Source organism: Protopterus annectens, chromosome 5.part0, assembly GCF_019279795.1.
Source record: "Protopterus annectens isolate FY-2018-M chromosome 5.part0, PAN1.0, whole genome shotgun sequence".
Classification (NCBI taxonomy): Eukaryota; Metazoa; Chordata; order Ceratodontiformes; family Protopteridae; genus Protopterus; species Protopterus annectens.
In genome coordinates this window covers 368,668,277-368,696,256 of record NC_056735.1, presented here as the reverse complement: position 1 = coordinate 368,696,256, position 27,980 = coordinate 368,668,277, and the positions used below count along the sequence as shown (strand labels likewise).

The 27,980-nt window shown below is 38.0% G+C and overlaps 1 protein-coding gene across 1 annotated transcript in view; it reads right to left on the bottom strand.

The window, feature by feature from the left end:
• The window catches only part of NYX (nyctalopin), a 63,335-nt gene extending 36,629 nt beyond the window's left edge, over window positions 1–26,706 (bottom strand). The window contains exons 1-2 of the mRNA XM_044071836.1: window positions 26,667–26,706; window positions 7,129–8,420 (exon numbers count right to left, since the gene is read on the bottom strand). Coding sequence (XP_043927771.1) covers window positions 7,129–8,420; window positions 26,667–26,706 — 1,332 coding nt within the window. The remainder of the gene's footprint in view (window positions 1–7,128; window positions 8,421–26,666) is intronic.
• Window positions 26,707–27,980: the final 1,274 nt, after the last annotated feature.

Below are 27,980 nucleotides of genomic sequence, written 5' to 3'. Positions count from 1 at the left end.
GGAGGAGTGAGTCTTGGTTTTGCTTGGGATGGTATGATCCATGCATTCTTGTAGCTGCCCATAGAATGCATTAGTAAAGGATTTTGCAGCTTGGACAGTGTTATCCTTCAGCATGGGGGCTTTGAAACTTTCCACCTCAGTCTTAAGTAATGTGAAGTTTGCTTTTGAAAAGTTTTTCACGGTGGCTTTCTTGTCCAGGGTGGGGGCGGAATATGGATATCCAGAGTGATTTGTTTATGGTCAGATCTAACCAGTGAGGGAGTGACCTCTGGTGTGGAACACCGGTTGCCCGTGTTGGTGATGACCAGGTCAAATATAGATTTCTATCTTTATAAAAGGTATAAATACCAATCAGATTTCCTTCCAAGGGAAGTTTCAGGATTAGACAGCCTTCTTTATACAATATTTAAATTATTTGCTGTTGTCTTAGCTCCCCTAACCTCTTGCTACATCTGCTCACAGTTTTAAATGTGTCACTTCCCTTCCTTGTTTCATGCACTACCCTGATTACCAAATGAAAAATTACTGCTAAAGGACAAAATAATAATAATGATAATAATATACTAGGGCCATAAAATAAGTTAAAAATTTAAGTCCAACATGGCTTTCTTCTGCTAAAGTTTGTGGTATACTGCAGGCAATAGAAATAATGTCCTGATTTGTCAGGTTTAAACTAAAATACAAACAGGTTGTATTACTTTGTATTACAGTATTTGATATAATAAATAGGAGTTTTGTAATGCCAGTTTAAGGTCTTTTGGCTGGGCTGCCTGCTTTCTCAGAAGAGCTTGCAGGAGATGACAGATGCATACTGTGGTACCCCAGGGGTGTGTGCAGCAGTGGAACTGGAATTTCAGAAGGACAAACACTTATGTTGTGTTAGTGGTCTGTGCATGAGCAGTGATATAGTGCTGTTAAACTTTACTTTGTGGGATCCTTGTGGGTATTATCCACTAGGGCTCAGCAGTTATCCTGCTACACTGCAGGGACAGTGAGAAAGAGTGAGATGTGTAGATACTGTCTGTGGCTGTAGATACATGGGTGTTCCTGCACTTACCTACCAAGTGTCCCTATGAAATATCCCTGTGTAGGAAAAGGCAATATAGATTACTTCTATGCCACATGTGGATCTTGTGAGCACTGCTAGAGTGGTATGCAGAATCATTGTTTATCAGCCCTTGTATATTGCACAGTACCAGACAATTAATGGAATGTTAGCTCTTCTTGTTGATGTACCACTGTCTGTGAACACAAGGTAGGGTTTTATTGCCAGCTCCAGACAAGTGACAAGTGGAGTACCTCAGGGTTCAGTCTTGGGACCGCTCTTGTTTGGCATCTACTTCTCTGAAGTATAGGCCAGCACTAAGGGACTCTGGCTAACAAAGTTCACAGATGACTGCAAACTGGTCCCCAAATGATGTGGATATTCTACAAAAGGGCCTTACAGAAACAGATGTTTGGTGCCAGAGCCATGGGCTCAAGCTCAATGCCAAGAAATGTATAGTTATCCCCTTTGGGGAAAAACATGTACCTAATACACTAAACACCAAAAGTGTGATAAGAGACTTAGGGACACAGGTGGACAGTGGTCTTACCTTTGATAACCACATCGTCACAACAGTCAGAAAAGCCTTCTATGTGGCACACCTCATCACTAAGGGCTTTTCATCCAGAAAAAAGGAGGTCATTGTCCCACTGTACTCATCCCTCATTAGGCCCATTATAGAATACAACACCCCATTTGGTATGTACCTCTCAAGACATCTGCAACAACTAGAAAGGCCGCAGAAATACCTCACTAAAAGAATCACAGGCCTAAAGCAGATGCCCTATGCTGACCATCTAAAAAAACTCCATCTATACTCTGTCGCATATCATCTACTCAGAGGCAATCTCTGCTTAACATACAAGGCCATGTTAAACCCAGAGCTGTTGGACATGGTAGACTTAAAGAAATCCCAATCCCTCAGAGACACATGCTCCAGGGATCTAAACCTTGTCATCACAATGAACAAAACATGTTGAAGGGATAGGTTCTTGACCCAGAGACTCCCCAGACTCTGGAATAGACTTCCCATTCATGTCAAGCAGAGGGCCTCTTTGGCCTTCTTTAAAAGGAACTTTGATGATTGGATGGGAGATAGGAAATTCACCCTGGGGATCACGTCAGTTGCCCTGCTAGACAGGGGACCAGGAAAGTAAATACTGTGGGAAGAAATAGCCAGGGAATTGTTATGGCTAGAGTTGTATAGGCCCTAGGGCCGATAGCCTAGTACCAACCTATGAACCTATGTGTGTGCAAGGTATGGCTCTCAGCACTTTGTGGAGGTGGACAATATCACAAAAAGGAACATATGGTGGTGGCTGTCTCCCCTGCTGTGTTAGGCAAACAGATTTCTTATCTACATGTGGCAGTAATTTATCAAGGAACCTGCCAGTGTCAAGTGTCTGTTTCTGAAAGCTCCTTGTAGCTGGAATAGTAAATGCTGAAGATACCTTTGTGTCCACAGGTATGGGAAGCCCACATATTCCTCCAGATCTGTTTTGTAGACCATACAGATCTGCCAATGCCTGTATATTATCTCAGGCAATGCAAAAATGGTCATGGAGTTACTGGCCCATCAGCTATTGTGATGTTATCCTATGTTGGCACTGTTTTTGCTTGCACTGCCTGGCACCACATTGTGTTTCAGGTGCCTGTTAATGGCATTTATATTAATTGGATGCTGCTGCCACTGATGATAAAGCATTTTCAACAGCTGCATCTTTTTGAAATTTTTGACCTGCTTTTTCCCTTTATACTCAAGTGCAACTACATGCATGCCTTTGTGCCTGATGACTATGAGTTTGGACCTGCTGTCACTGATCGCCAGTTCCATCATTACTTGCTCATTAGTCTGCAGTTCCTCATTTACATGTCATTACATGCTGTTTTACATACATCTCTTTCTATGCCATTTTCCTCACTGTCCTACAGGGCAAACTGATTATATGAATTGCTACCTAGTTGGACATTCTTGCCTTCAATGCAATCCCACACCATGTACTATGAAACCGGCGTATGAATACTGGCCATTGTTGACATATCAAGACCTTTACCATTATTATTCAGAATATTTACTGAAATTCATGTGTCATATTTCACATCAATGCATCTTTTCCAAATTAATTTGGTCAAGGATGGTTGTTTCTTAACTCCTCCTATATACTGAGGGCAAGATTTATAATCACACTACTTACTGCAAAAAGGCACGTTAACAGTTTCCTCTAGCCAACCACAATTTCAATTGCTACACAAATACTTCTTAGCAGATGATATATTTATTTATGGAAATTATTAATTGAAACGAAATAAATCGTTTTACAAAAGTCCACACATATTATTGTATACAATGGTTTATATGCTAAAATGTCAGGGCCTTTGAGGTAGGTCAAATAAAGAAATAATTTACCCTTCTTTCCTCTGGCTCTACAACACACTGTCAGACTTTAGTGGTGGTCCTCCTATTTTAGGTATGGTTCTTACAAATGCTAGATTTTTGTCTTGGGTATTCTCGTGAGGAAAAATTATTGTTGGTCACTATGGTGATTAAATACATATAAAAACAGCGAACTCTGACGTGTGTAAATTGTATTATGCTTAGTATCTTATGAATTAGTATCAGTCTCAAAGTACAGTATATTTCAGAGAGGCTATTAAAAAAATCATATAATATTTCAAAATCCAGTCACGGGGGGGGCATCAGTAGACAGAAATGGCTGTTTGACATGGGAGTATTAAGTTTTACTTTAAACTGGTTTAACATTAGGAATAATTAAAAAATACCATAATTCAATTGAATATAGAAAAATCTAATTAAAACTGTACATAAATCTACAACAACTGCACTAACTCTTCATTTTCTTTGACTGGTACTGTAAAGTGAAACTGCATTGGTAATACATTTCCAACGGGAGAGTCGCAAAATGAATGAATGCTGGATATAGAAACAAAATGAATTAGTAGTGAGTCAAAGTGAATAGTTCTACTTTGTTAATTCTGGGAAATAAACTACAGAAAAATTATAACTGCAGATGAAGTTGATAGTGATATTCACCTCAGCACTAAAAGTGAACTTCTACCAGTTGAAAAACTGGGAATATGGCAGAAATAAAATGACTAAAATGTTGGCATGATTTTCCAGATTTTATACAGAATAAACATAATGATGCTATGGGAGAAAATATTATTCAGTATCTGCTATAACCAGCTAACTTTGGATAGGATGAAAATGTATGTCCTTGGCAAGAAAAAAAAAGAATGACATTATTCCAGCACAATTTTCTATCAAATGAGACAGAAGCTCTAAAGAGTTGTCACATGGGGATCCACCCACAAATATTTTCCATCTAAATCTTGAGGTTATTACCACTCAGGGTAACTAACATAGGACTTTTGTCACTTTCAGCAGAATCGAAGACTTTAATTTTGTTCTTTACTCTAAAATATCTTGAAATGGTGAGCAAAGTTTCGGGTGTTATTAGCTCGACAAATAGCACACTTGCATTTGGTAATAGAATTTCAGAAGGCTGTGGGCTCTATTCCCACTCCAGGTGACTAAATTCATTTTCCATTAATAACACTTCATTGCAGCATGGGGGGGGGGGTGCTGCACTCCTGAGCATGCCATCGTTATAATGAGATGTGCGGATGTGAAAAATACTATTGTAACTTATCTAAAGGAGTAGGGGAAGTTCCCTGGTGTCCTGTCCAGATTTCCCCTAGTCAGTATGAATAACACTTTGTGCCTCCCCTGAAAAGGATTCACTGGCCTAGTGGGACTAATCTGTTCAACAAACTGATAAAAATAATTAAATTAATCAGAAGGAGTGTTTACCATCAAATGTGAGTTTAACTTGTATTCCTAAAGGGATTATATTAAAGTAGTTGATATTTTTTTTCTTCTAATAATTTTATAATACAAATTGATACAAACATTATTATCTTATAAGTACATTTAAATAGTTGCCCTCCTAGGGTTAGCAAGCAGCATTGGTTAGGTAATAGTAAATACTGGTGTTGCAAAATTTTGAAGGAAAACAGATCCCCACTGAATACTAGGATATGAATTGACAAGCATGATTTGTGAGGTCAGGGAGAACTGAGCAACTTGGCTTTGTACCCCACAAAGTTTAGTGAGAGGTTCAGTTACTTACCTTGTTACTTAGATGTTTTCAGCCTTTAGCAGGAAACAGCAGCTGTACCAGCTGTTTAACTGTGCATATGAATGGTGATCATGTGAGATCCATTCAAGATTTGCTTTGAACAAAGAAAGGCTGATTGTGTCATTGTTGACAGACTCACATTCTCTGTTGCTGAGACTTCACCAAACTGCTTTCCCTCTTTTCTCTGAATGAAAACTTGGTTCAGTACTTCTAGGTGATTAGGCAGTGCATTCACAGACAGTGTTGGAGGATACTATTAAGTAAAACAGCCACATGGTGCGGCAGCCACAGGGAAATATAAAGTTGGCTAACAACAGATTCACCTCATTGTAAGAACCAAGGCATACAAAGATCCCGTAACTGTGAAATAAATCAGGCCACTATAAATGACACAATATTTTGATTTTCTAGCTTTCATAATCAGGCAAATGAAAACATTTTAGGTATGGTTATAGCACCGGGTTTATTATCTATGCGTTGACAAGTAAACTCTGCAACCACTTTGAAAGGCTGGCATGACCACACTGACAAATCGTTGTCTCTGTTGTTATGGCAACCATAAAAAATGAACATAGTAACTAATTGCTAGCCATATGAAGCCTGCATCTTTACATTTGTTTTCGTCAATTAATAAATAATAACAAAAATAAATAAATCATTCTTTAAACATAGTAAGGCATTGGTGAATCTAATTATGGTGGCTGCCAAAAAAGCAATTAGTAGAAAATGGAAATCAAAGTCGAAACCAACTTTTCTAGAAGTAGTGAAGATAGTAACAGAGTTAAAACAAATGGAACTGGGATATTTAGAAAAGGGTAGGAACAAATTACACAGGAAAAAATGGGAATTGTGGGATCAATACATGCAGAGAAGGAACAAGGTTTAAAAGAAGTCAGGATTTGAATGAGCTATGTAATGTTTGACTAAGAATGACTGGATATGTTAAAAGTGATGTGTAATGTTTGCAGCTACAGTTGTGTTGGCACAGTTTGGAATGTATAATGTTTGCAACTGAGATTGTGTCACTATTGTTTATTGTCATTTATATAAATGTAACATGGCCTATGTCATACATGATAATGGTTTATTTATATAAATGTAACATGGCCTATGTCATACATGATAATGGTTTATTTATATAAATGTAACATGGCCTATGTCATACATGATAATGATTTATTTATATAAATGTAACATGGCCTATGTCATACATGATCATTTAATAAAGATGTTTCTTGATTAAAAAAAGAAAGAAAGAAATAATGCTTTAACCTAAAATTATCAGCCCCATCAAATGTGGGTTCAGCAGCAACCACCTGGAAGTGTTTGATATGCTTATTGTTGGTGAAATGCCCATCTGGTTTGAGATAACACGCCCTTTTATATTATACCTTACACATAATGTGCTCATGATAGGATTACTTCATATTAATAACACATCACAGGCAAAAAATGTTGCATATAACCAGATTTGTATGATGAAATACTTTTATACATTGACGGTAGTTCTGCCTTCATTCTCTCTTCTTAGAAACTGTCTGTAGCATAATATGCTTTAGATTACATTTGCAGATAAATATGCTAAAATGAAACTGCAGACTTTAATCAGATTTTTTAAAGGAAAACTTTAACATTCACAACTTGTTCAAAAGTGTTACATCTCCTTTTCTGACACAGTTATTTACTTTAATAAAGAGTTTAGAGTTAATGTCATTCATGTCTTGATGGTAAATACTTAGAAACTTTATTTATATTCCTGGATAAGCATGCAGAATAAAACAATGTATCATGAAAACACAAATTATCTCAGCATTACGCTGTCATAATAAACACTGAAATCAACCCCTGCAGTGACACAGACAGAAAGAAAAAATTGCATAAGATACAGTATGTGTTAGTATCTGAACATGCATTGACACTTACTCCATGTACTTCACTCATATTTTTAAAAAGCTTTGTGGAGTTTTCCTCATTCTCATTGTTTTTTCGCTGAAGCATTTCAGAAATCAGACTGCTTAATCTACTCTTCGCAGTGGAATGGGGTTCTTCTGGAAGAGTCACGGCAAATGATGTCATATTCTGCTCTACTGGGTCTAAGCAGATGCCTTCTGGTGACCTATTAAATACTACTTTGCTGAGATCTAAGCCTGCTACCGAAGTTGGGTAGGTGCATGGAATATCCCTAACCAGTTTGTAATTCTCCATCCACTGTTTGAGCCATTCTATCTTGCAATCACACTCCCAGGGGTTTTTGAAGAGGTACAGCCTTCCAAGAAAGAAGACAGGCTTGAAAACACTGATGAAAAGGGTGGTCAGGTTGTTGCTGTTTAAATGTAACGAAATCAGACTTGTTAAGTTTGCAAAAGCTTCTTCCTCTACATAAGTAATCACATTTCTGTCCAAATACAAAACTTCAAGTTCAAATAGATCTGTAAACCAGGTGCTAGATACATTCTTTAACATGTTACCACCAAGATTTAACATCTTCAGATGTTTCAGTCCTTCAAAGCAATACTCAGGTAAAGTTCCTAACAAGTTGTCATTCAGATATAGATATTCCAATTTCTGGCAGTCCTGAAAAGCTTTGTCATGAATTACATTTATTTTATTTTCTTGCAGATTCAGGTATTTCAGTTTGTCCAATCCCTGCAGTGAGTTATAAGCTACTGCTTCAATTTTGTTCCTCTCAAGGTATATGTGGGTTAAGTTTCCCATTCCTCTAATCGCCCCTGGAATCCGTCTGAAATTGTTTTGAAAACAGATGAACTCATGTAGAGATGGGAGATCAATGAAAATTCTGTCTGGAATATTGAAAAGATTACAGTCTGATAAATCCAGTTTTGCAAGCTTCCGAAGTGTTGTGAATGTCCTAGTATGCAGATATCTGATATACTCATTGTGAGCCATTCTGAGTTCAATCAGGTTGGGAAGGCCCTTGAAAGCCCCTGGTGTAATGAAGGAGATGTTGTTGTGGTTAAGAGAGAGAGCTCTGAGTGATGGTAGTGTTCCAAATGCCTTCTCTGACAGGAACTTAATGCTGTTTTTGTCCAGGTTGATAAAAGATGCTTCACAGGGGAATTCACTAGGCACATGAAGAAGTCCAGCACGGTCACAGAGAACTGAGCAGCTTCTTTCCTGGGTGCATATGCAGAGGGGAGGACAGGACCGGGCACAGGACCACACAGAATGTACAGGATGGACAAGGAACAGACAAACTGATGGGAAAGCATAATTAGGAAAGTGGTGACAAACACAGTTGGATAAACAAAGAAGTCATAAGTTTCTGAATATAAACAAAGCAAATAGAGAAAAATGTACTATTATGCATCCCTCAATGTCCTCTGTGGCAATATCAGCTCACCCATGATGAGACAGCACCTCACCTTTTATATTCAATTGAACTGCACACACACACACACACACACACACACACACACACACACACACACACACACACACACACACACACACACACACACACACACACACACACACAGAGACGCATGCACTCCCAAACATACACCTTCATACTGTAAACACAAACTTCTTATAACTAAATGTCATATTGCTGATTTTGAAGCATAAAAATGTCAAACATTTACTTTTCAAAACATCAGTTTCACTTTTGCTACATTACTTTCTGTTTGTGACAATTATATAGTTGAATTTAAAACCAAAAAATCATGTGTGATTTAAGCACAACAGAGTCACTTGGAAACATAATAAACTTTCATGCCTGCTTGCATATTACTTGATTAGGTCATAGATTTGCAACTTCAGAACATGCTTTTTAAATGTCTCTACCAGAGCTGAAACAGTTTAGCTTATTAAATAAATGAGGCATTGCAGATCATTATTGGTCTGTGATTTCTAGTGCAGTTTACAGTGCGGTGCTTCATAACAGATTATTGTGTCTTGCTGTTAGATTTTTACAACACTCATACCAAAAGTAATTCATTTACTTCTTTTTTGTACAACAGAAAGAGAAATATGTCTAGAAGATATTATTACTGAAAACTCATTTCACTGAATCTCATTTCACTGAACTGAACTTACTATATATGGCACTGTGTAGAGTACTGTAAGGCAAGTAAAAGGTATATGCCCTTTTCTCCACTGTAGTGCAATCCTGGAGTTAGTATATATAGTTTGGGGGGAGTAGGGGGCACAGCCCCCCACATTGGGGGATATGGGGGGGGCGTAGCCCCATACCTTGTTTGTTTTATATTGTATTTTACCAAAAACTTCAAAACAATACATTTTAAACAATAGACATGCATAGTTCCAACACCAATGACTAACTCTCTCCAGAAGAAAATATGTACTCAAACTAACTGGGGGGGGGGCTACAATATAAAACAAACAAGGTGAGGGGGCTATGCCTCCCAAACCCCCAGTGCAGGGGGCTGTGCCCCCCCCCAAGCTATATATATTAACTCCAGGATTGTACTAAAGTGGGGAAAAGGGCATATACCTTTAACTTGCCTTACAGTACTCTACACAGTGCCATATATACTAACTGCAGTTTAGTGAAATAAGATTCAGTGAAATGAGTTTTCAGTAATTTGAGTTTTCAGCGAAGTGGTCGGGGTGAATGAAATTCAGTGAAATGAGATTCAATGAAACAAAGCAGACCCATATATATATATATATATATATATATATATCTATATATCTATATATATATATACACACACACACACACACACACACACACACACACACACACACACCTATTTTTACAAAACATAGTGCCTAGGCATTGTATGTAAAGTACAGAGGGGATGTAATTGCTGTATTCATAAAAAGCTGTTCATGCCAGTACTTTGCTTTAGTTTTAAATAGTTTCATTTGCATTTTTCCTCTCCATGTCTAGTGACAATTAACCCCCTCCTCTCAGACTGTTACCCAGTCATCCTGCCAATGCAAGTCAGTTGCACCCCATATCACCCTGTCGGATGATCATTATCAGTCTCCACTGAGGATTTGCCTAGTGGCACCTCATTCCTTAATTCATCCAGTTGCAGTGGTAACAGCCATCTGGAGGTTTTGCTGTCAACTGTGGGTGGGTGATTTTCATACCCCTCAACTGTACAGATTTTTGCCTTATATTTTTTTGGTATGTTTATCATAACATTTGTTGTTTTCTGGCAAATCTCTGAAGATTCACGCCTCTAAATAATGACAGAGATTTGAGTTTCAGACTTCATGTCCTACAGAAAATGCAGGTTAACACAAAATCTGTTATTATAGGTGCTTTCAATGTTTATAAGAGCCATAATTGAAATCTACCTCTATTTTTGGGCCCTTGTCCTCCCCATTATTTTAGGCTTTGTTCAGGTTTCTTGCATAAAGAGGCTGAGATGTATGATGATTTTCTCCCCTGGGCTCTGTGCTAATCTTTCCAGCATCCTGATGTCTAAATATGCCCACAACACCTTGAAGCATATGTCATTTCCACAGCACTTAGTAATGTAGCTACTACGTGAAGCACAGCTTGGTAGAAAAAGGACAAAAAGGAGATAGCATTATTACTATAATCAATAAAATCAGCAATCCTCTCTGTCTCCCTTCCATAAAATCAACATGTGATCCAAAAATTAAAATATTTATAGATTCATAATATTTAGAAGTAAAAATACATTTGTCTAGTTACATTATAATATTGCCTCCTTTTGTCCTTTACTTACAATGTGAATATCAATAGTGATAACTACTTAGATGTCACTATATTTATAACAGCATTAACTGAAATAGATTTGAATCTAAGATTTTTAAGAAAACAGCACATTCTAATAGTTATCTTTACTATATGAGCCAACGCCCACATTGGTAAAAAAAGAATTTTTTGAAATGGCAGATGGTAAGGTTGTCCCATTTAATAACAGATGATGATGTTTTGGAGAAAAAAATTAGACTTTTATAAAAAGTTTGTTTTTGGATAGAAAATATCCTGGCACCATGATTAATACTTCGGCTGAGTATATTTTGTGTAATAGATATAAGCTGTATCAACCCATTTTGTGATTTCTAATACCATTAGTTGTAATAACAGTATTGATAATAACAGGAGTATGGCTATAGTATTATTGTATGATAATGGCAGTGTTTGTGTGAGGAACACCCTTGAAAATATTGGTAGATTATTTTTCAGACTTAACATCAAAGTTAGGGACTACTCCTAGTATAGTGTATAAGACAAAGGCAAGAATTTAAAATCTTATTTTGAAAGTAATAACAGGGGTATATCATGGAAAAATGTGTATTAGCTCTACTTTTTAAGCAAGACGCCAACATATGTATATCATGGTTAGCACCTACGAAACTGTAATCAGGAAAAGGGATTGAAGAAATATGGGACATGCACCCAGTGTAGGTACATTAATGACGGTATCAATATAACAATAGGAAATTACGTCAGGGTAATACGTGCCAACAGCAGGTATGATTATAACACTATAAGGGTGATTTATGTAGCTAATTGTGTATTTATGTAGGCTAAACTGAGCATCAACTTAGGAGTAGGATTTATCGGCACTTACATGCTATTAGGAAACGAGAGTCTAAAAATGCATGCATCGGTGTGTAACAATTATAAAAAAATTGTATTTTACGTATTGGAGAGGGTTGCACCTAATGACGAGAGGGATTAGTCTTCTTACCTGGAATCTAGGGAATTATATTGGCAAATTTTACTTAATGCAGCTCAATTGCCAGACATTAACGATGCAGTGTCTATTAGCAGTATTTTAGCAATAAAGGTTAATAAGTTATAAATTATTTTAAGAAAAGCCTTACAAATGGGTTTTATTATGTATGATTTTGGTAGGAGTTTTTTAATGAGAATTTTTTAAATATGATTTTATAGGACTTGTTTATTTATTCACTCATATATATTCTTATTTTTTAGAAAAAATAAAGTGTTGTTTCATAGTTCTTAATTTGTTTCACACAACAGGGGTGGTGCTTTACAATTAATTGCTTTTTTGGTTAATGTGACTGGATTACCACATGTATATAATTAGTGTGTGAAATGTGTTTAGGTATCTGAAGAAGTTCCATTGTAATAGGGAAGAAAAGCTCTTATCTGTTTTATTAAACAGTTGGAATCCTGCTTGGGTTCCCATTTGTTTGGGTTCGCTGTCTATTTTGTGATGTGGAGTATTCGTGGTCTTGATTTCATATCACACAACTTGAGAGACCTCAGAAATTCATAACTAAAAAGATCGGTAGCCTCAAAAATCTTGGTTATCAGGAGAGACTGGCAGCCCTTTGTGTGTATTCAGTCTCTTCCAGACTCCTCCATGTAGATCTGTGTCTAGCCTTTCAACCATTTCCTTCGCAGAAATAATGGTACCTCAAATACTCAGTTAAAGGAATTAAACTTTCATGAGCAGATAAATAAGACACATTGGAGTGATAGATTCATATTCCAACATATACCTCACCACTGGAACAAATTTCCATTAAATATCAAGCAGAGTAGCACCCTTGCCATCTTCAAGGTAATGAAACAACAAAAGAAATCCACCAAAAGCACGATTTATTAAAACTCTGACGTCTCGGCCACAGCCTTCAAGGAGTACAAATCATATACAACCCCATACATATTTATACTAAAACGAGGCATCAGTTAAACAATTATATAATTAAAAATAATTAAACAAGTACAATCAATTAAGCAACATTCTCCAATTAAATTCCTCATTTAAACCAAGTGGATGTAAAGTTTTAAATTTCAAAATGTATATAGCTTCTTTATGTAACAACAATTGTTTAACATTAACATTTCTACATTTATAATCATGTATTTGCTCTAATATCTATCTATGTTCCTTAAATAGTGTGAAAACTTGGCTGAATGTGGAATTAAAATTTTCCTACCGTAGGGGCAGAAGTATAAAAGATATTTTAGTGAAAAGTAGATTTAGTTTTTCATTAGATACTATTAGATATAAGGTGCCAAAGGTGGGAACTTACCAATGTGGTAAATGTAAAGCATGTAATTTTGTTACTTCTTGCTTTGAATGTATTAATAATATCCCTTTTAATACTAACAACATGTTTAATTGCAATTCTGAGAAAGTTATCTATGCACTTCGGTGCCCTTGTAATAAATTCTATATAGGGGAAACCAAAAGAGCTTTTAAAATAAGGCTTATGGAACATATTAGGGATATTTGTAATAAAAAAGAAGAATGCCCTATAGCCATGCATTTTTTAAATTTCCATAACAGCAATAGCAAGGGGCTACAAGGGACTATTTTAGAGTAAATACATGATTATAAATGTAGAAATGTTAATGTTAAACAATTGTTGTTACATAAAGAAGCTATATACATTTTGAAATTTAAAACTTTACATCCACTTGGTTTAAATGAGGAATTTAATTGGAGAATGTTGCTTAATTGATTGTACTTGTTTAATTATTTTTAATTATATAATTGTTTAATTGATGCCTCATTTTAGTATAAATATGTATGGGGTTGTATATGATTTGTACTCCTTGAAGGCAGTGGCCGAAATGTCAGAGTTTTAATAAATCGTGCTTTTGGTGGATTTCTTTTGTTGTTTCATCAGTTTTAGCTTTGGTGGTTGTCTTATCCATCTTCAAGGTAAACCTGGATAATTGGATGGGCAGCCTCAAATTCTCCCCTGGTCTATTTTGTCTTGCCCTCCTTGAGGCTGGAGGGACCTCTGTATTAGCTAGGTGCTGATCACGTGCTAACTGATCACTACTGCTGTAAAGAAGAGGGTTGCCTGCTACAGCAAAATCGCAACATTGGCATCTCAACTGGAGATTCAGAGTAGGTGAGCTGGAGCTTGCTTGGAAAACTCAAGAAGTGTGCACTGTGAGACTCCATTCAGGGCTAACTTGTGGATTATATTTAGGCAAATTACATGGACTTTGACCTGTGACTGGGACTTAATTGAGCCCATAGTCTTTAAAGGCAACTTGTTCTTGGAAGGGTTGTGAGAGACAATGTGCTATCATTGGTAGATGAAACTACAGCTATATTATGTTTTGTTTCAAGCCAAGTAGGCTGTTATTTTGGTTTCCCTGGTATTCTGCAAAAAATAAACCTGTTTTTATGGAAACCATGCCTCCTGTGTCTCCTTGGATCTTACACTTGTGGCGTAGACACAGAGAGTTGGCTAGATCTTACACTTGTGGAGTATACACAGGGAGTTGGCTGGATCTTACACTTGTGGTGTATACACAGGGAGTTGGCTGGATCTTACACTTGTGGTGTATACACAGAGAGTTGGCTGGATCTTACACTTGTGGTGTATACACAGAGAGTTGGCTGGCTCTTACACTTGTGGTGTATACACAGAGAGTTGGCTGTATCTTACACTTGTGGTGTATACACAGGGAGTTGGCCGGATCTTACACTTGTGGTGTATACACAGGGAGCTGGCTGGATCTTACACTTGTGATGTATACACAGGGTGTTGGCTGGATCTTACACTTGTGATGTATACACTGGGAGTTATCTGGATCTTACACTTGTGATGTATACACAGATAGTTGGCTGGATCTTAGACTTGTGATATATACACAGGGAGTTGGCTGGATCTTACACTTATGATGTATACACAGGGAATTTTCTGGATCTTACACTTGTGGCATAGACACAGAGAGTTGGCTGGATCGTACACTTGTGATGTACACACAGGGAGTTGGCTGGATCTTACACTTGTGATGTATACACAGGGAGTTATCTGGATCTTACTCTTGTGTATACACAGGGAGTTGGCTGGATCTTACACTTGTGATGTATACACAGGGAGTTATCTGGATCTTACACTTGTGGCGTAGACACAGAAAGTTGGCTGGATCTTACACTTGTGATGTATACACAGGGAGTTGGCTGGATCTTACACTTGTGGTGTATACACAGAGAGTTGGCTGGATCTTACACTTGTGTATACACAGGGAGTTATCTGGATCTTACACTTGTGGTGTATACACAGAGAGTTGGCTGGATCTTACACTTGTGATGTATACACTGGGAGTTATCTGGATCTTACACTTGTGATGTATACACAGAGAGATGGCTGAATCTTACACTTGTGTATACACAGGGAGTTGGCTGGATCTTACACTTGTGATGTATACACAGGGAGTTGGCTGGATCTTACACTTATGATGTATACACAGAGAGTTATCTGGATCTTACACTTGTGGTGTATACACAGAGAGTTGGCTGGATCTTACACTTGTGATGTATACACAGGGAGTTGGCTGGATCTTACACTTGTGATGTATACACAGGGAGTTGGCTGGATCTTACACTTGTGATGTATACACAGGGTGTTGGCTGGATCTTACACTTGTGATGTATACACTGGGAGTTATCTGGATCTTACACTTGTGATGTATACACAGGGAGTTGGCTGGATCTTACACTTGTGGTGTATACACAGAGAGTTGGCTGGATCTTACACTTGGGATGTATACAGAGGGAGTTGGCAGGATCTTACACTTGTGGTGTATACACAGAGAGTTGGCTGGATCTTACACTTGTGTATACACAGGGAGTTATCTGGATCTTACACTTGTGGTGTATACTCAGAGAGTTGGCTGGATCTTACACTTGTGGTGTTTACACAGGGAGTTGGCTGGATCTTACACTTGTGGTGTATACACAGGGAGTTGGCTGGATCTTACACTTGTGGTGTGTACACAGGGTGTTATCTGGATCTTACACTTGTGATGTATACACAGGGAGTTGGCTGGATCTTACACTTGTGATGTATAAGCAGGGAGTTGGCTGGATCTTACACCTGTGGTGTATACACAAGGAGTTATCTGGATCTTACACTTGTGATGCATACACCAAGAGTTGGCTGGATCTTACACTTGTGTTTACACAGGGAGTTGGCTGGATCTTACACTTATGATGTATACACAGGGAGTTATCTGGATCTTACACTTGTGATGTATACACAGAGAGTTGGCTGGATCTTACACTTGTGATATATACACAGGGAGTTGGCTGGATCTTACACTTGTGATGTATACACAGTGAGTTGGCTTGATCTTACACTTGTGATATATACACAGAGAGTTGGCTGGATCTTACACTTGTGGTGTATACACAGAGAGTTGGCTGGATCTTACACTTATGATGTATACACAGGGAGTTATCTGGATCTTACACTTGTGGCATAGACACAGAGAGTTGGCTGTATCTTACACTTGTGATGTATACACAGAGAGTTGGCTGGATCTTACACTTTTGCTGTATACACAGGGAGTTATCTGGATCTTGCACTTGTGTAGACACAGGGAGTTGGCTGGATCTTACACTTGTGATATATACACAGAGAGTTGGCTGGATCTTACACTTGTGATATATACACAGAGAGTTGGCTGGATCTTACACTTGTGGTGTATACACAGAGAGTTGGCTGGATCTTACACTTTTGGTGTATACACAGGGAGTTGGCTGGATCTTACACTTGTGTATACACAGGGAGTTGGCTGGATCTTACACTTATGATGTATACACAGGGAGTTATCTGGATCTTACACTTGTGGCGTAGACACAGAGAGTTGGCTGGATCTTACACTTGTGATATATACACAGGGAGTTGGCTGGATCTTACACTTGTGATGTATACACAGGGTGTTGGCTGGATCTTACACTTGTGATATATACACAGAGAGTTGGCTGGATCTTACACTTGTGGTGTGTACACAGATAGTTGGCTGGATCTTAGACTTGTGGTGTATACACAGGGAGTTGGCTGGATCTTACACTTATGATGTATACACAGGGAATTTTCTGGATCTTACACTTGTGGCATAGACACAGAGAGTTGGCTGGATCATACACTTGTGATGTACACACAGGGAGTTGGCTGGATCTTATACTTGTGATGTATACACAGGGAGTTATCTGGATCTTACACTTGTGGGTTAGATACAGAAAGTTGGCTGGATCTTACACTTGTGATGTATACACAGGGATTTGGCTGGATCTTACACTCGTGTATACACAGGGAGTTATCTGGGTCTTACACTTGTGGTGTATACACAGAGAGTTGGCTGGATCTTACACTTGTGATGTATACACGGGGAGTTATCTGGATCTTACTCTTGTGTATACACAGGGAGTTGGCTGGATCTTACACTTGTGTATACACAGGGAGTTGGCTGGATCTTACACTTATGATGTATACACAGGGAGTTATCTGGATCTTACAGCTGTGATGTGTACACAGAGAGTTGGCTGGATCTTACACTTGTGATGTATACACAGGGAGTTGGCTGGATCTTACACTTGTGGTGTATACACAGGGAGTTGGCTGGATCTTACACTTATGATGTATACACAGGGAGTTATCTGGATCTTACAGCTGTGATGTGTACACAGAGAGTTGGCTGGATCTTACACTTGTGATGTATACACAGGGAGTTGGCTGGATCTTACACTTGTGGTGTATACACAGGGAGTTGGCTGGATCTTACACTTGTGGTGTATACACAGAGAGTTGGCTGGATCTTACACTTGTGTATACACAGGGAGTTATCTGGATCTTACACTTGTGGTGTATACACAGAGAGTTGGCTGGATCTTACACTTGTGATGTATACACAGGGAGTTGGCTGGATCTTACACTTGTGATGTATACACTGGGAGTTATCTGGATCTTACACTTGTGATGTATACACAGGGAGTTGGCTGGATCTTACACTTGTGGTGTATACACAGGGAGTTGGCTGGATCTTACACTTGTGCTGTATACACAGGGAGTTATCTGGATCTTACACTTGTGGTGTAGACACAGAGAGTTGGCTGGATCTTACACTTGTGATGTATACACAGGGAGTTGGCAGGATCTTACACTTGTGGTGTATACACAGAGAGTTGGCTGGATCTTACACTTGTGATGTATACACAGGGAGTTGGCTGGATCTTACACTTGTGGTGTATACACAGGGAGTTGGCTGGATGTTACACTTGTGGTGTATACACAGGGAGTTGGCTGGATCTTACACTTGTGGTGTGTACACAGGGTGTTATCTGGATCTTACACTTGTGATATATACACAGGAAGTTGGCTGGATCTTACACTTGTGATGTATAAGCAGGGAGTTGGCTGGATCTTACACCTGTGCTGTATAAACAGGGAGTTATCTGGATCTTACACTTGTGATGCATACACTGAGAGTTGGCTGGATCTTACACTTGTGATGTATACACAGGGAGCTGGCTGTATCTTACACTTGTAATGTATACACAGGGAGTTGGCTGGATCTTACACTTGTGGTGTATACACAGGGAGTTGGCTGGATCTTACACTTGTGGTGTATACACAGGGAGTTGGCTGGATCTTACACTAGTGGTGTATACACAGAGCTGGCTGGATCTTACACTATTGATGTATTCACAGCGTGTTGGCTGGATCTTAGACTTGTGATGTATACACAGGGAGTTGGCTGGATCTTTCACTTGTGATGTATACACAGGGATTTGGCTGGATCTTTCACTTGTGATGTATACACAGGGAGTTGGCTGGATCTTTCACTTGTGATGTATACACAGGGAGTTGGCTGGATCTTACACTTGTGATGTATACACAGGGAGTTGGCTGGATCTTTCACTTGTGATGTATACACAGGGAGTTGGCTGGATCTTACACTTGTGATGTATACACAGGGAGTTGGCTGGATCTTACGTGTGGCATATATACAGGGAGTTGACTAGAGAGTTGCCATTTTCACATCCTTACAGTATCTCTGAAAAGCATACTTGTGTTACTGTTGCTGTAGAGTTCTTGGCATGGTTCCTGATGACCCCAATCATGTAGGAATCACCACAAGTCTTGTGTATTCACAAGGGGGATTGGCCAAAAGCGGGTCTGACTATAGCAACTGTTGTCTTGCTGGCTAAAAGTGCTGACAACCCCAAGACTCTGATTACTATGAAGAAACTAACCAGGGAGAGTGACCTAGAGTCCTACTCAGTTGCTTTGAGTGCTACACCACCACATAGAGCTGCGACCAGGTAGACTGGGCAAAACTCCTATCATCCCAAATGACAGGAGAGGAACTGAAAATGTATATGGATATGGAAGGGCCTAATTACATGAACTATGTCAAACTTAAGAAATACTTTTTTTAAACACTTCTTGTGCTAATAACAGTATAAACAAAGTATACATACTGTGCAATTCTCATACATGTTGCACTTTTGTTTTGCGTTCTAGAGGCCAACCGTTAAATAAAATGGAAATATATGTATATGCATGCCACTAGTACATTTGGTCTAGTCCAGGTCTGTGAGTAACATGATGAAGATATTAAATTTTGGTTGGTTCTGTTAAAATTGTTTTACTTTTAAATACACATTCAGTCAGTATATCTTTACTGATTACAAATCAATTTTGATATATTTACTTTTCCTGACAACTGCAGTGTAAGATTCTTCCCTACTTGACCCACATATATCTTTAGTTCTGCAATCACTGAAGGTACTGATCCCTTATTTGCCATTTGTGTTTAAGTTCTATGTATTTGAATATGTTTGATTAATTTATTTTTCTTGTAATTCCTGTTAATATCATCACATCCTTGCCATTAGGCTTCTTATTAATTTTTCATTATCTTGCTTTTTTTGGCACTAACAAAATCAATGTTGCCAATTTCTAACAATATTTCACCTTCTGAGGACTAAAAATCCAACTAAAGAGCATAGTTTCTCCTGCAGCTGCCCCTTTTGCCCAAGATACTCCTTGGGGTTTGTTGTAGGCCTTGCTTAAATTATTCAGTTCCTCATATCCCCAAAATATATTCACAACTAACATGTTGTCCAGAGGTACATCTCCAACATCCCTCTGACATCTGTGGGAACATTTTATTGGCTTTACTAAAGGTATAAAAATATCTATAGTGACATTTCTAAGTAAATATTCTTAATTTCCTTGATTTGTTTGAATACCTTGGGGCTAAACATATTTCCAACCATAGTTACACTGATACATTCGGTCTCATGATGGAGTCTTTCCTTAATACATCCTTTTAATGCTTTACCTTCTAGAAAAGGATATATGCCATGCCTAATCTTCTTTGTGGCCCTGTCTGTTCTAGCCTGAATTAATAAGTCTGCTGATACAGGACATTCCTTCCCATGTTTTCATCTATCTTCATTGTATTTTCTAAATTCTACCATTAATCTCATATATTTTAGACTTGACTGTTCTTCCAGATCACTGTTTCTTTCAGTTTCTTCCCACATCAACCCTTGCCCAGCCTGTAATCTGCTCCCTAAACTTTGGTTCTGTGTCCAGTAGCTGCTAAGTCTTTTGTCTTGTTTTTTTTTCTAGTGATCTTCCATTCCCAATGGCATTATGTCTTCTGACCACTCTTTAACATGTTCAAGTCTTAATAATTTTTTATGTTTAAAAAATATGTGTGTGGAGTGTGTGTCTATGTGTGTGTGTGTGTGTGTGTGTGTGTGTGTGTGTGTGTGTGTGTGTACACATGCAGTTGTGTGTATAGATAGATACATAGTGTTCAAAATATTTCTCTTTTTCTTCATCCTTTATTTGTAGTCAAAAGCCCAGTCCCTCTCCTTTTCTACCATGCCCACCTTGTACTACCATCAGTTATTTCCATTTAGGGGAGTACTGGGTATGTTGTGCAAGATATACATATGCAAATATTTATATTTATTTACTGGAGTAGTGCACTGATCAATAGTGACCAATTTCAGGCTCACCTGAGTAGCTGCATATTACAATTTTATGTCTGGAAGTCCTTGTAACGACTGGGGAGAGATGGGCGAAGGCTGCCAGCCTAGTCAAATAGAATTTGATACATAATTCAAGTCAACTGTATAAATAAATGTAAAATACAGGCTTGTGTTTTTAAATGAAAAAAAAACACTGTAAAATGTGAATTTCAAGATTGTTGCAACATTGCCATCTGCTGTATGGAAAACCAAGCCAAGCATTTCAAATGTGTCTTTTGAAATTGAAAAGATCTTATGAATCTCTTTAATGTTTTACAAGTCGGTCCCAGGGAGGCTGGGTGAAGGTTTCATGCCCATTGTTTTAAGGCTAAAGTTTATGATCAGAATTTACATCTGGAAGGTGCTTTATTGCTCTGGTTTCTGCTAGCATGTATATGTGAAATGTCTACTATTTTTGTAAAGTTTCTGTGCAGGTGTTAGATTGCTAAATAATGCAGTTTGTGGCCTGAAAACTTAGACCAGGTGTTTAAGATGATGCAATATGAATATTGGGAAAACCTAAGTGTCAAAAATGATGTAATTTTGGGAGGGCCTTAGAGACATGTTTGTTAGTAATGTTTAAATACTATTTCTCACAAGAGACCAAAGAGCATTTTGATCTGGGATCCAACTTATCAGCACTCTGCCTTGTGCTCACATGTAAGTTTCTAGCACTGTGATTTCTTGTAGGAATAGTTAAAGCTAGTAAAGATTAATTAGGTGTTTTTCTTTGAAATCAGACCTGTCCTACTGTATTATTTTAAGTTTCTGTGTGATCTGTGAACTCTTAGATATCTCTGTGGTGTAGTAGTTTTGTCTTGTGTTTTAATTATTTATTAGTAAATATTTTTAAAACCTTCTACCTGTGGCTGTTTTGTGTAGAGATAAGCTCTAGAATACATTGCATATTTATAGAGGTTATTGTGATAGGCCACTCTAAAGTAAGCCTTGACTGTTAGTCATACTACCATTGGATATTAATATTGCACAGTAATAATTGACACCCTTTTAAGGGCTATTTAGTAGCTGATATTATTAACTGGGTGGTGGCAGTAATTACTACCGTATAGCCTGGGTAAAGGGGCACAGTTGGAGAATCTGTGTCAGCCTTTCTCAGGAGTGTCTGTGAAGTTGTATAAATACTTATCTCAAAGTGTGTGTGTTGTGTCAGCTACTTGGCAGGGACATGAAGCACTGGTTGGACAGAGAGAGTACTGGAGATTTTAGCTTGCCCAGTTAGGCTGGACCCTATAGCTGTGCCAGTGAGGAGTCTTATTGGGGACCTGGTGAGCAAGGGAGCAACCAGCCCCAGACTGACTGTGATCTATGTGTGCACTTAAGGGAAATTGTACTTTACTGTGTGTATTAGTTATCCTTTTCTCTTCTATGAGACAACCTCCCTGGTGTTAGTGGTGAGGATTGAGGCTCCTTGATTGCTGGGCCAGGGCACGGTCATCACAGTCCTAAGCCCCCCCCTGTTCTATTGGTAGTGTCAGCACCTCCAAGTTACCTCGTGATCTCTTGCTTTCCCCTCCAAAAAACTTTTTATTTCCTTGTTAGTCTTTTCCCATATCCGGTCATCAGGTTGAAAAAAAAATATGCCTGACTGATATATAAAATGAAGGGCACCAAAAACATTTTGATAGCTTGTATCTTGCTGTCCTTATCTATCTTAACACCTTCCATTGTTTTACCTTCCATTTCCTCCCACATACCTCTTGCTGCCACATCCACTTCCTTCTTAATTCATATTCCTAGATATCTCATTGTCTCATAGCCCCACAGGAAGAGATAATTCTGTACTAATTTATGGGCTGAATGTAATTTAAGACTATGGTCTTAGTCTTAGTCTCATTAAATTGTATCCAGAAATTTCCTGGTGTTTTGTTAGAAATTCTAGCAGAATAGATATATCTCTTATTGGACTGGTAATATATAATATTATATCACCTGGGAACATAGCTATCTTTTCTTCTCTGTCATACCATTTGTATCCACATCTCTTACTGGGTTGGTGATATACAATATGTTATCATTTGCAAGCACAGCTATTGTTTCTTAACTGGATACAACTGGTATAGTAGATAGCTATGATTTCTGAATTTGACCTGCTAATGGTTCTGAGTACATTGCAAACAGTAAAGGACAAACTGGGCAACCTTGCCTAGTACTTCTTGTTATTGTAAAACACTCTGAGTGTTTGTTTGTGTCTTTCGTCTTTTCCCGGTTAGGGGTCGCCACAGCGGAACTCCGGTCCGCTAATGATTGGCAGTAGAGTCTTACGTGCTGGCTTGCCGGGCTTAACGCACAACCTTCAATGAAGGAACGCCCATTCACGCATGTCGCCACACAGAAGACGCTCTAACTGAGAATCGAATGGGCAGCGTCTAACTGTGAGGCGATAATGCTACCGCAGCACCACAAAGCACTCTGAGTGTATTCTGCTTGAATTCCAGTTTTGGAGACTCAGTGTAAGTTAAATATCAGATCTGTCAGTCTTTTTGTGAATCCATATCTCAGAATACCTTATGCATGAACTCCCAACAAACTTTATCAAAGGCTTTTTCTCCATCTATTCCTACTGTTATTTTTTCCTTCCTGCCTCCTTCTGAATCATCAGCGTCTTGTTGATATTGTCAAAAATGTTCCTGTGCCCAATAAAACCACATTGTCTTGACTAATGATTTGGCTAATATGGACTTAAAAATCTTAAAAGAAAAGGCTAGCGGACTCCTAAAAGAAAGACCTGCTCTGGTAGAGTTTTTAGTTGAATTTATAAGTGAAGCTGCTGTTAAAAAGGGAATAATTAGTAGAGAATATGACATTTTGAACTATAATTATAAGAATCAATCACTGGAAGGTAGAAAAGACTGGAAAGAGAAAATGGAAAAGCAATTTAGAAGGGAACAATGGGATGACATACGTATGGCTCCCACGTGTGCAACAAAGTCCAAAAGGTTTAGGATTTTTGTTTGGAAGTGTTTGCATTGGTATTTGTATACCTCAGGCAGACTTCAAGAAGTTTTCTTCATGTAGATAGCAACTGTGAGATGGGGAAGAAAGAGGTAACTGGGAACATGTTTTGGGGAGTTGGTGGATTTAAAAATAAATTCCTTACAGATACAGAGTACTCTACCAGAAATATTAGAGGTGCAAATGGCTGTAATTAAGAAAATGATTATTTTGAGCTGGGATACAGGACCTAAACTGTCTAGCCATAGTAAGGCCTTACTAGGTTTAATTTTGTTGGCTGCCAAAAAAGTAATAGCTAGAACATGTAAATCAAACTCTAAGTTGACTGTATTTGTAAAAATGAATATTCATAAAAGATAAAAAGAACTGGAAGAGGGATCTTCAGAAACAGGAAGGAGTAAATTACATATATATAAATGAAATTTGTGGGAACAATACATGCAGAATAATGTTCAGGAGGAGGAGTGAGGTTTAAGGGAAGACAGGACTTGAGCAATTCATGTACTGTTGAACTGATGGCAGTCATAAAGAAATAATACATATGTGATGTATAATGTATGCAATTAGAAAATACATTAATATGGTTTGTTTTCTTTTCTATCAGTGTTTGTGTGCCTATGTCTTAAGTGATAATTTAATAAAGGTGTTTACAAATACTCCTGGGGAGGCTACTATCTCTTATTCACTTCCCATGATTTCAGAGTTTACTTTTCACTTAACTGAGTGCCATTATGCATTTAAATCTTGTATCTAGCTTAGCAAAGAATACTCAGAGCTCTCAATATTCATTGCTTGTACCTACAGATAGCTTGTGCCTAAGTAATGCAATCTCCCCTACCAATCTCTTCTAACCTCTTCTGATTATTATAGTTACTGAGCAATATTTTATATGCCCTACTAATTATCCCTTTTTAATAGCAGCTTCTGTTCTAGATTTGATTAAAAACTCTACCAGAGCAGATCTTTCACTAGGATACCCCAATTCCTTCCTTTCTTTCTTTCTTTCTTTCTTTCTTTCTTTCTTTCTTTCTTTCTTTCTGCAACCTCTAAACTCCACTCTAATCAATTTCTTGGCTTACTCCACTGTCACATTCCCTGTCTAGTTATTTTCTCCCAATACCTTTGTTCCTTTGCCAGTTTTCTCCAGTAAATTTCAACCCCCTCTTGCCTATTTTCTATACCCCTACTTGCAGTTATCTCTATTGGCAAAATTCTCCATTCCCATTTTGGCTTAGTTCTTAAAGTGCTTTCTGCAACTTTATGAATATAACATTCTGTATGTTTTGTATTCTTCTTCTTAAGGGTCTGCATCTGAAATCCATCTCTCCTTATTTCTTGAACTTCCCCCTGTTTCATCATTTACCTTAGCAGTTTGAATTATAACCTATTGTTTGTGTCATGTATATGAGTCTAAACTATTTAGCTCTATAATATCAGATAATCCTAAATCATATTGTTCTGTTGGGAGGATCAGCTTGTCCCATTTAACTCTTGCTCTCTTCCCCTCCCAGAAACATTCTTTCAACTCTTCATTAATTGTTGTCCACAACATCTCCTGTGAATAAATATGCCTGACCTGTATATAAAACTAAAGAGACTAAAAACATTTTCATTGCATATATATTACAATCCATATCCATAAAAAAACCTATATTACAATCTATATCCATAAATAAAACCTTCCAGTTTCCATCTTTTGTATTATATTTTGTTTAGTATCTTCAAACATATCTTTAGCTACCATAATAGAAGCCTTTTAATCCATACTCCTAAATATTTCACCCTATAGTGTCAATATAAATGTGAGTACTACTGAACCAATTCATGCATGGGTACAAAATTTATGACTATAACTTTTGTTTTATCTTCATTCATTTTATATTCCAAAAAGAGTAACACATAAAATGTTCAGTGAGATAAATATGCTCTCCTATAATATAAAACCTGCATGAGCTTACATTAACTTAGCACTTTCATCCCAAATACCAGGACTTCATAAAACAATACTACCAATTCGCCAAAATCATTTAAGCCATAATCTGTACCATCCATAATTTATTTAAAAATGGAAGATTCTCATTACCAACACCTGGTTCTACACAAATTCAAAGGCTAAGTGGAACCATTTGCTGCAGTAAAAATCCCTTTAGTATTATCAAGTGCCATATATTTGAACACAGCTTTTTAGAATGCTGAATGAGAATTAGAAATGTGTTTTGGATGGAACTGCCATTTAATCTTTTTCTGGGCTGTTCATTATGTGTACAAGGACCCCATGGCTGGTTTGCAAATGAAGTAAGCCATGGTATATCATTTGTATCCATGGAAAACCCCTCAAATAGGGAAGAAAAGTCTAGGAAAGCCACACAGCCAGTATCAAGTGTCAGTTCACCAGTAAAATAATACCTTTCTTATGTTCACACAGCTCAGCACTAAAAACACAATATAACACCATAGAAAAGGCTGTCAAAATGTTTCTAATGCTATTCTGTGGTCACTGCTGCATATATAACATGAAATCCAATCCTAACAGCTTTGAAAGATGCAGAACAGACTCTGAAGCAAAAAGGTGAATAACAAGCTTATCTTTTTTGCCTGTTTTGGAGAATAGTTGGCATATTCTACTCACTACAATAATGTTGTGAGACAGTTGATATTACTGAGTATTGGCAAGAAAGTAGAATACATGTTAATGACTGTAACATAAGATGGTTGCCATGGGAGGAATTCAGAAAAACTTACTGTGATCTGGAATCCTTATCTTGGAAGGTTGCTGCATCATGGTAAGCCTTTCTGATTCAGAGAATACTCTATTGCTGAAGTTTTCACTGCAAGGGGGCCTTAGCACATTGAACAATCTCCCTTGGGAAGCTGCATGTTAATGTGGCAATCTGGAGGTAGGCCCAATACAACAAAGTGATCTCCTTCAACCAATGTTCTTGGCTCCCCATACTTGTACTCACTCAGCCAAGTAGAATTTTACTCATGGAGGAAAATGTGAGCCCCATCAAAGCATGGCATTCACCCATTCACTAGTGTGTGTGTGTGTGTGTGTGTGTGTGTGTGTGTGTGTGTGTGTGTGTGTGTGTGTGTGTGTGTGTGTGTGTGTGTGTGTGCGCGCGCATGCTTAGGGGGCATCAATAAAGCTGAATGAATATGGGGTTGTGTATGCATATGTGTGTTAGTGCAGATTGTCTAACACACAGGGGGGTTAGGTAAGGGGACAAAGGGTCAGCTAGGTAGGATGTGCAAGTGTGTGGTGGTGTACATGTATGTGTTGTGATGTAGTGATGTGTGTGGTGTGTGTTGATTGTGTGTGAGTGAATGTTGTGTGTGTGTGTGTGTGTGTGTGTGTGTGTGTGTGTGTGTGTGTGTGTATGTGTGTGTGTGTGTGTGTGTGTGTGTGTGTGTGTGTGTGTGTGTGTGTATGTAGAATGTTTCCGCGAGGTATTAAGGGGCTGGATTGTGTGTATATGTGTATGTGGCTGGGGCTGGCTGTGCGTGTGTGTGTATATGTGTAGGCTGGTGCCTTTGCTGACATAATGCATGGACTACTACGGAGAACTGAACAGGTCTGATAGTGCAGTGTTCATTTCAGAGACATAGTAATGAGCCGCTAATCAAGTGTTTCTTAATGTGGGTTTAGTATGTCTCTGACACAGAATTTCTTTCTTTTAAAGTAATTGACCTATCAATTTTGGGCAATTAGCCTGGGCAGAAAGGAGCCCTCAAAATCCTTAGGCTTGTACCTTGAATATTGTCAGATTTGTTGAACAAAACATTAATATAAATGATCAAATATTTTTTAATGCAATGCACAATATGTAAAAGAAGCGTGAATGACTACATAATAATTTATAAGCCAAACTAAAAGTCATTGTGTTCAAATGTTTTTAAATAGTAAGTATGATGTTTAACGTAGCTAATGCCATTGTTTTGTGTAAGGCATTACTAAGACTGCATATAATGCTGCATAAGGCATTACTAAGACTGAATGCGACTAGATAGATGTAAAGACAGGCTGCAAAAGATGTAAAGTTATTAATGCTTTATAAA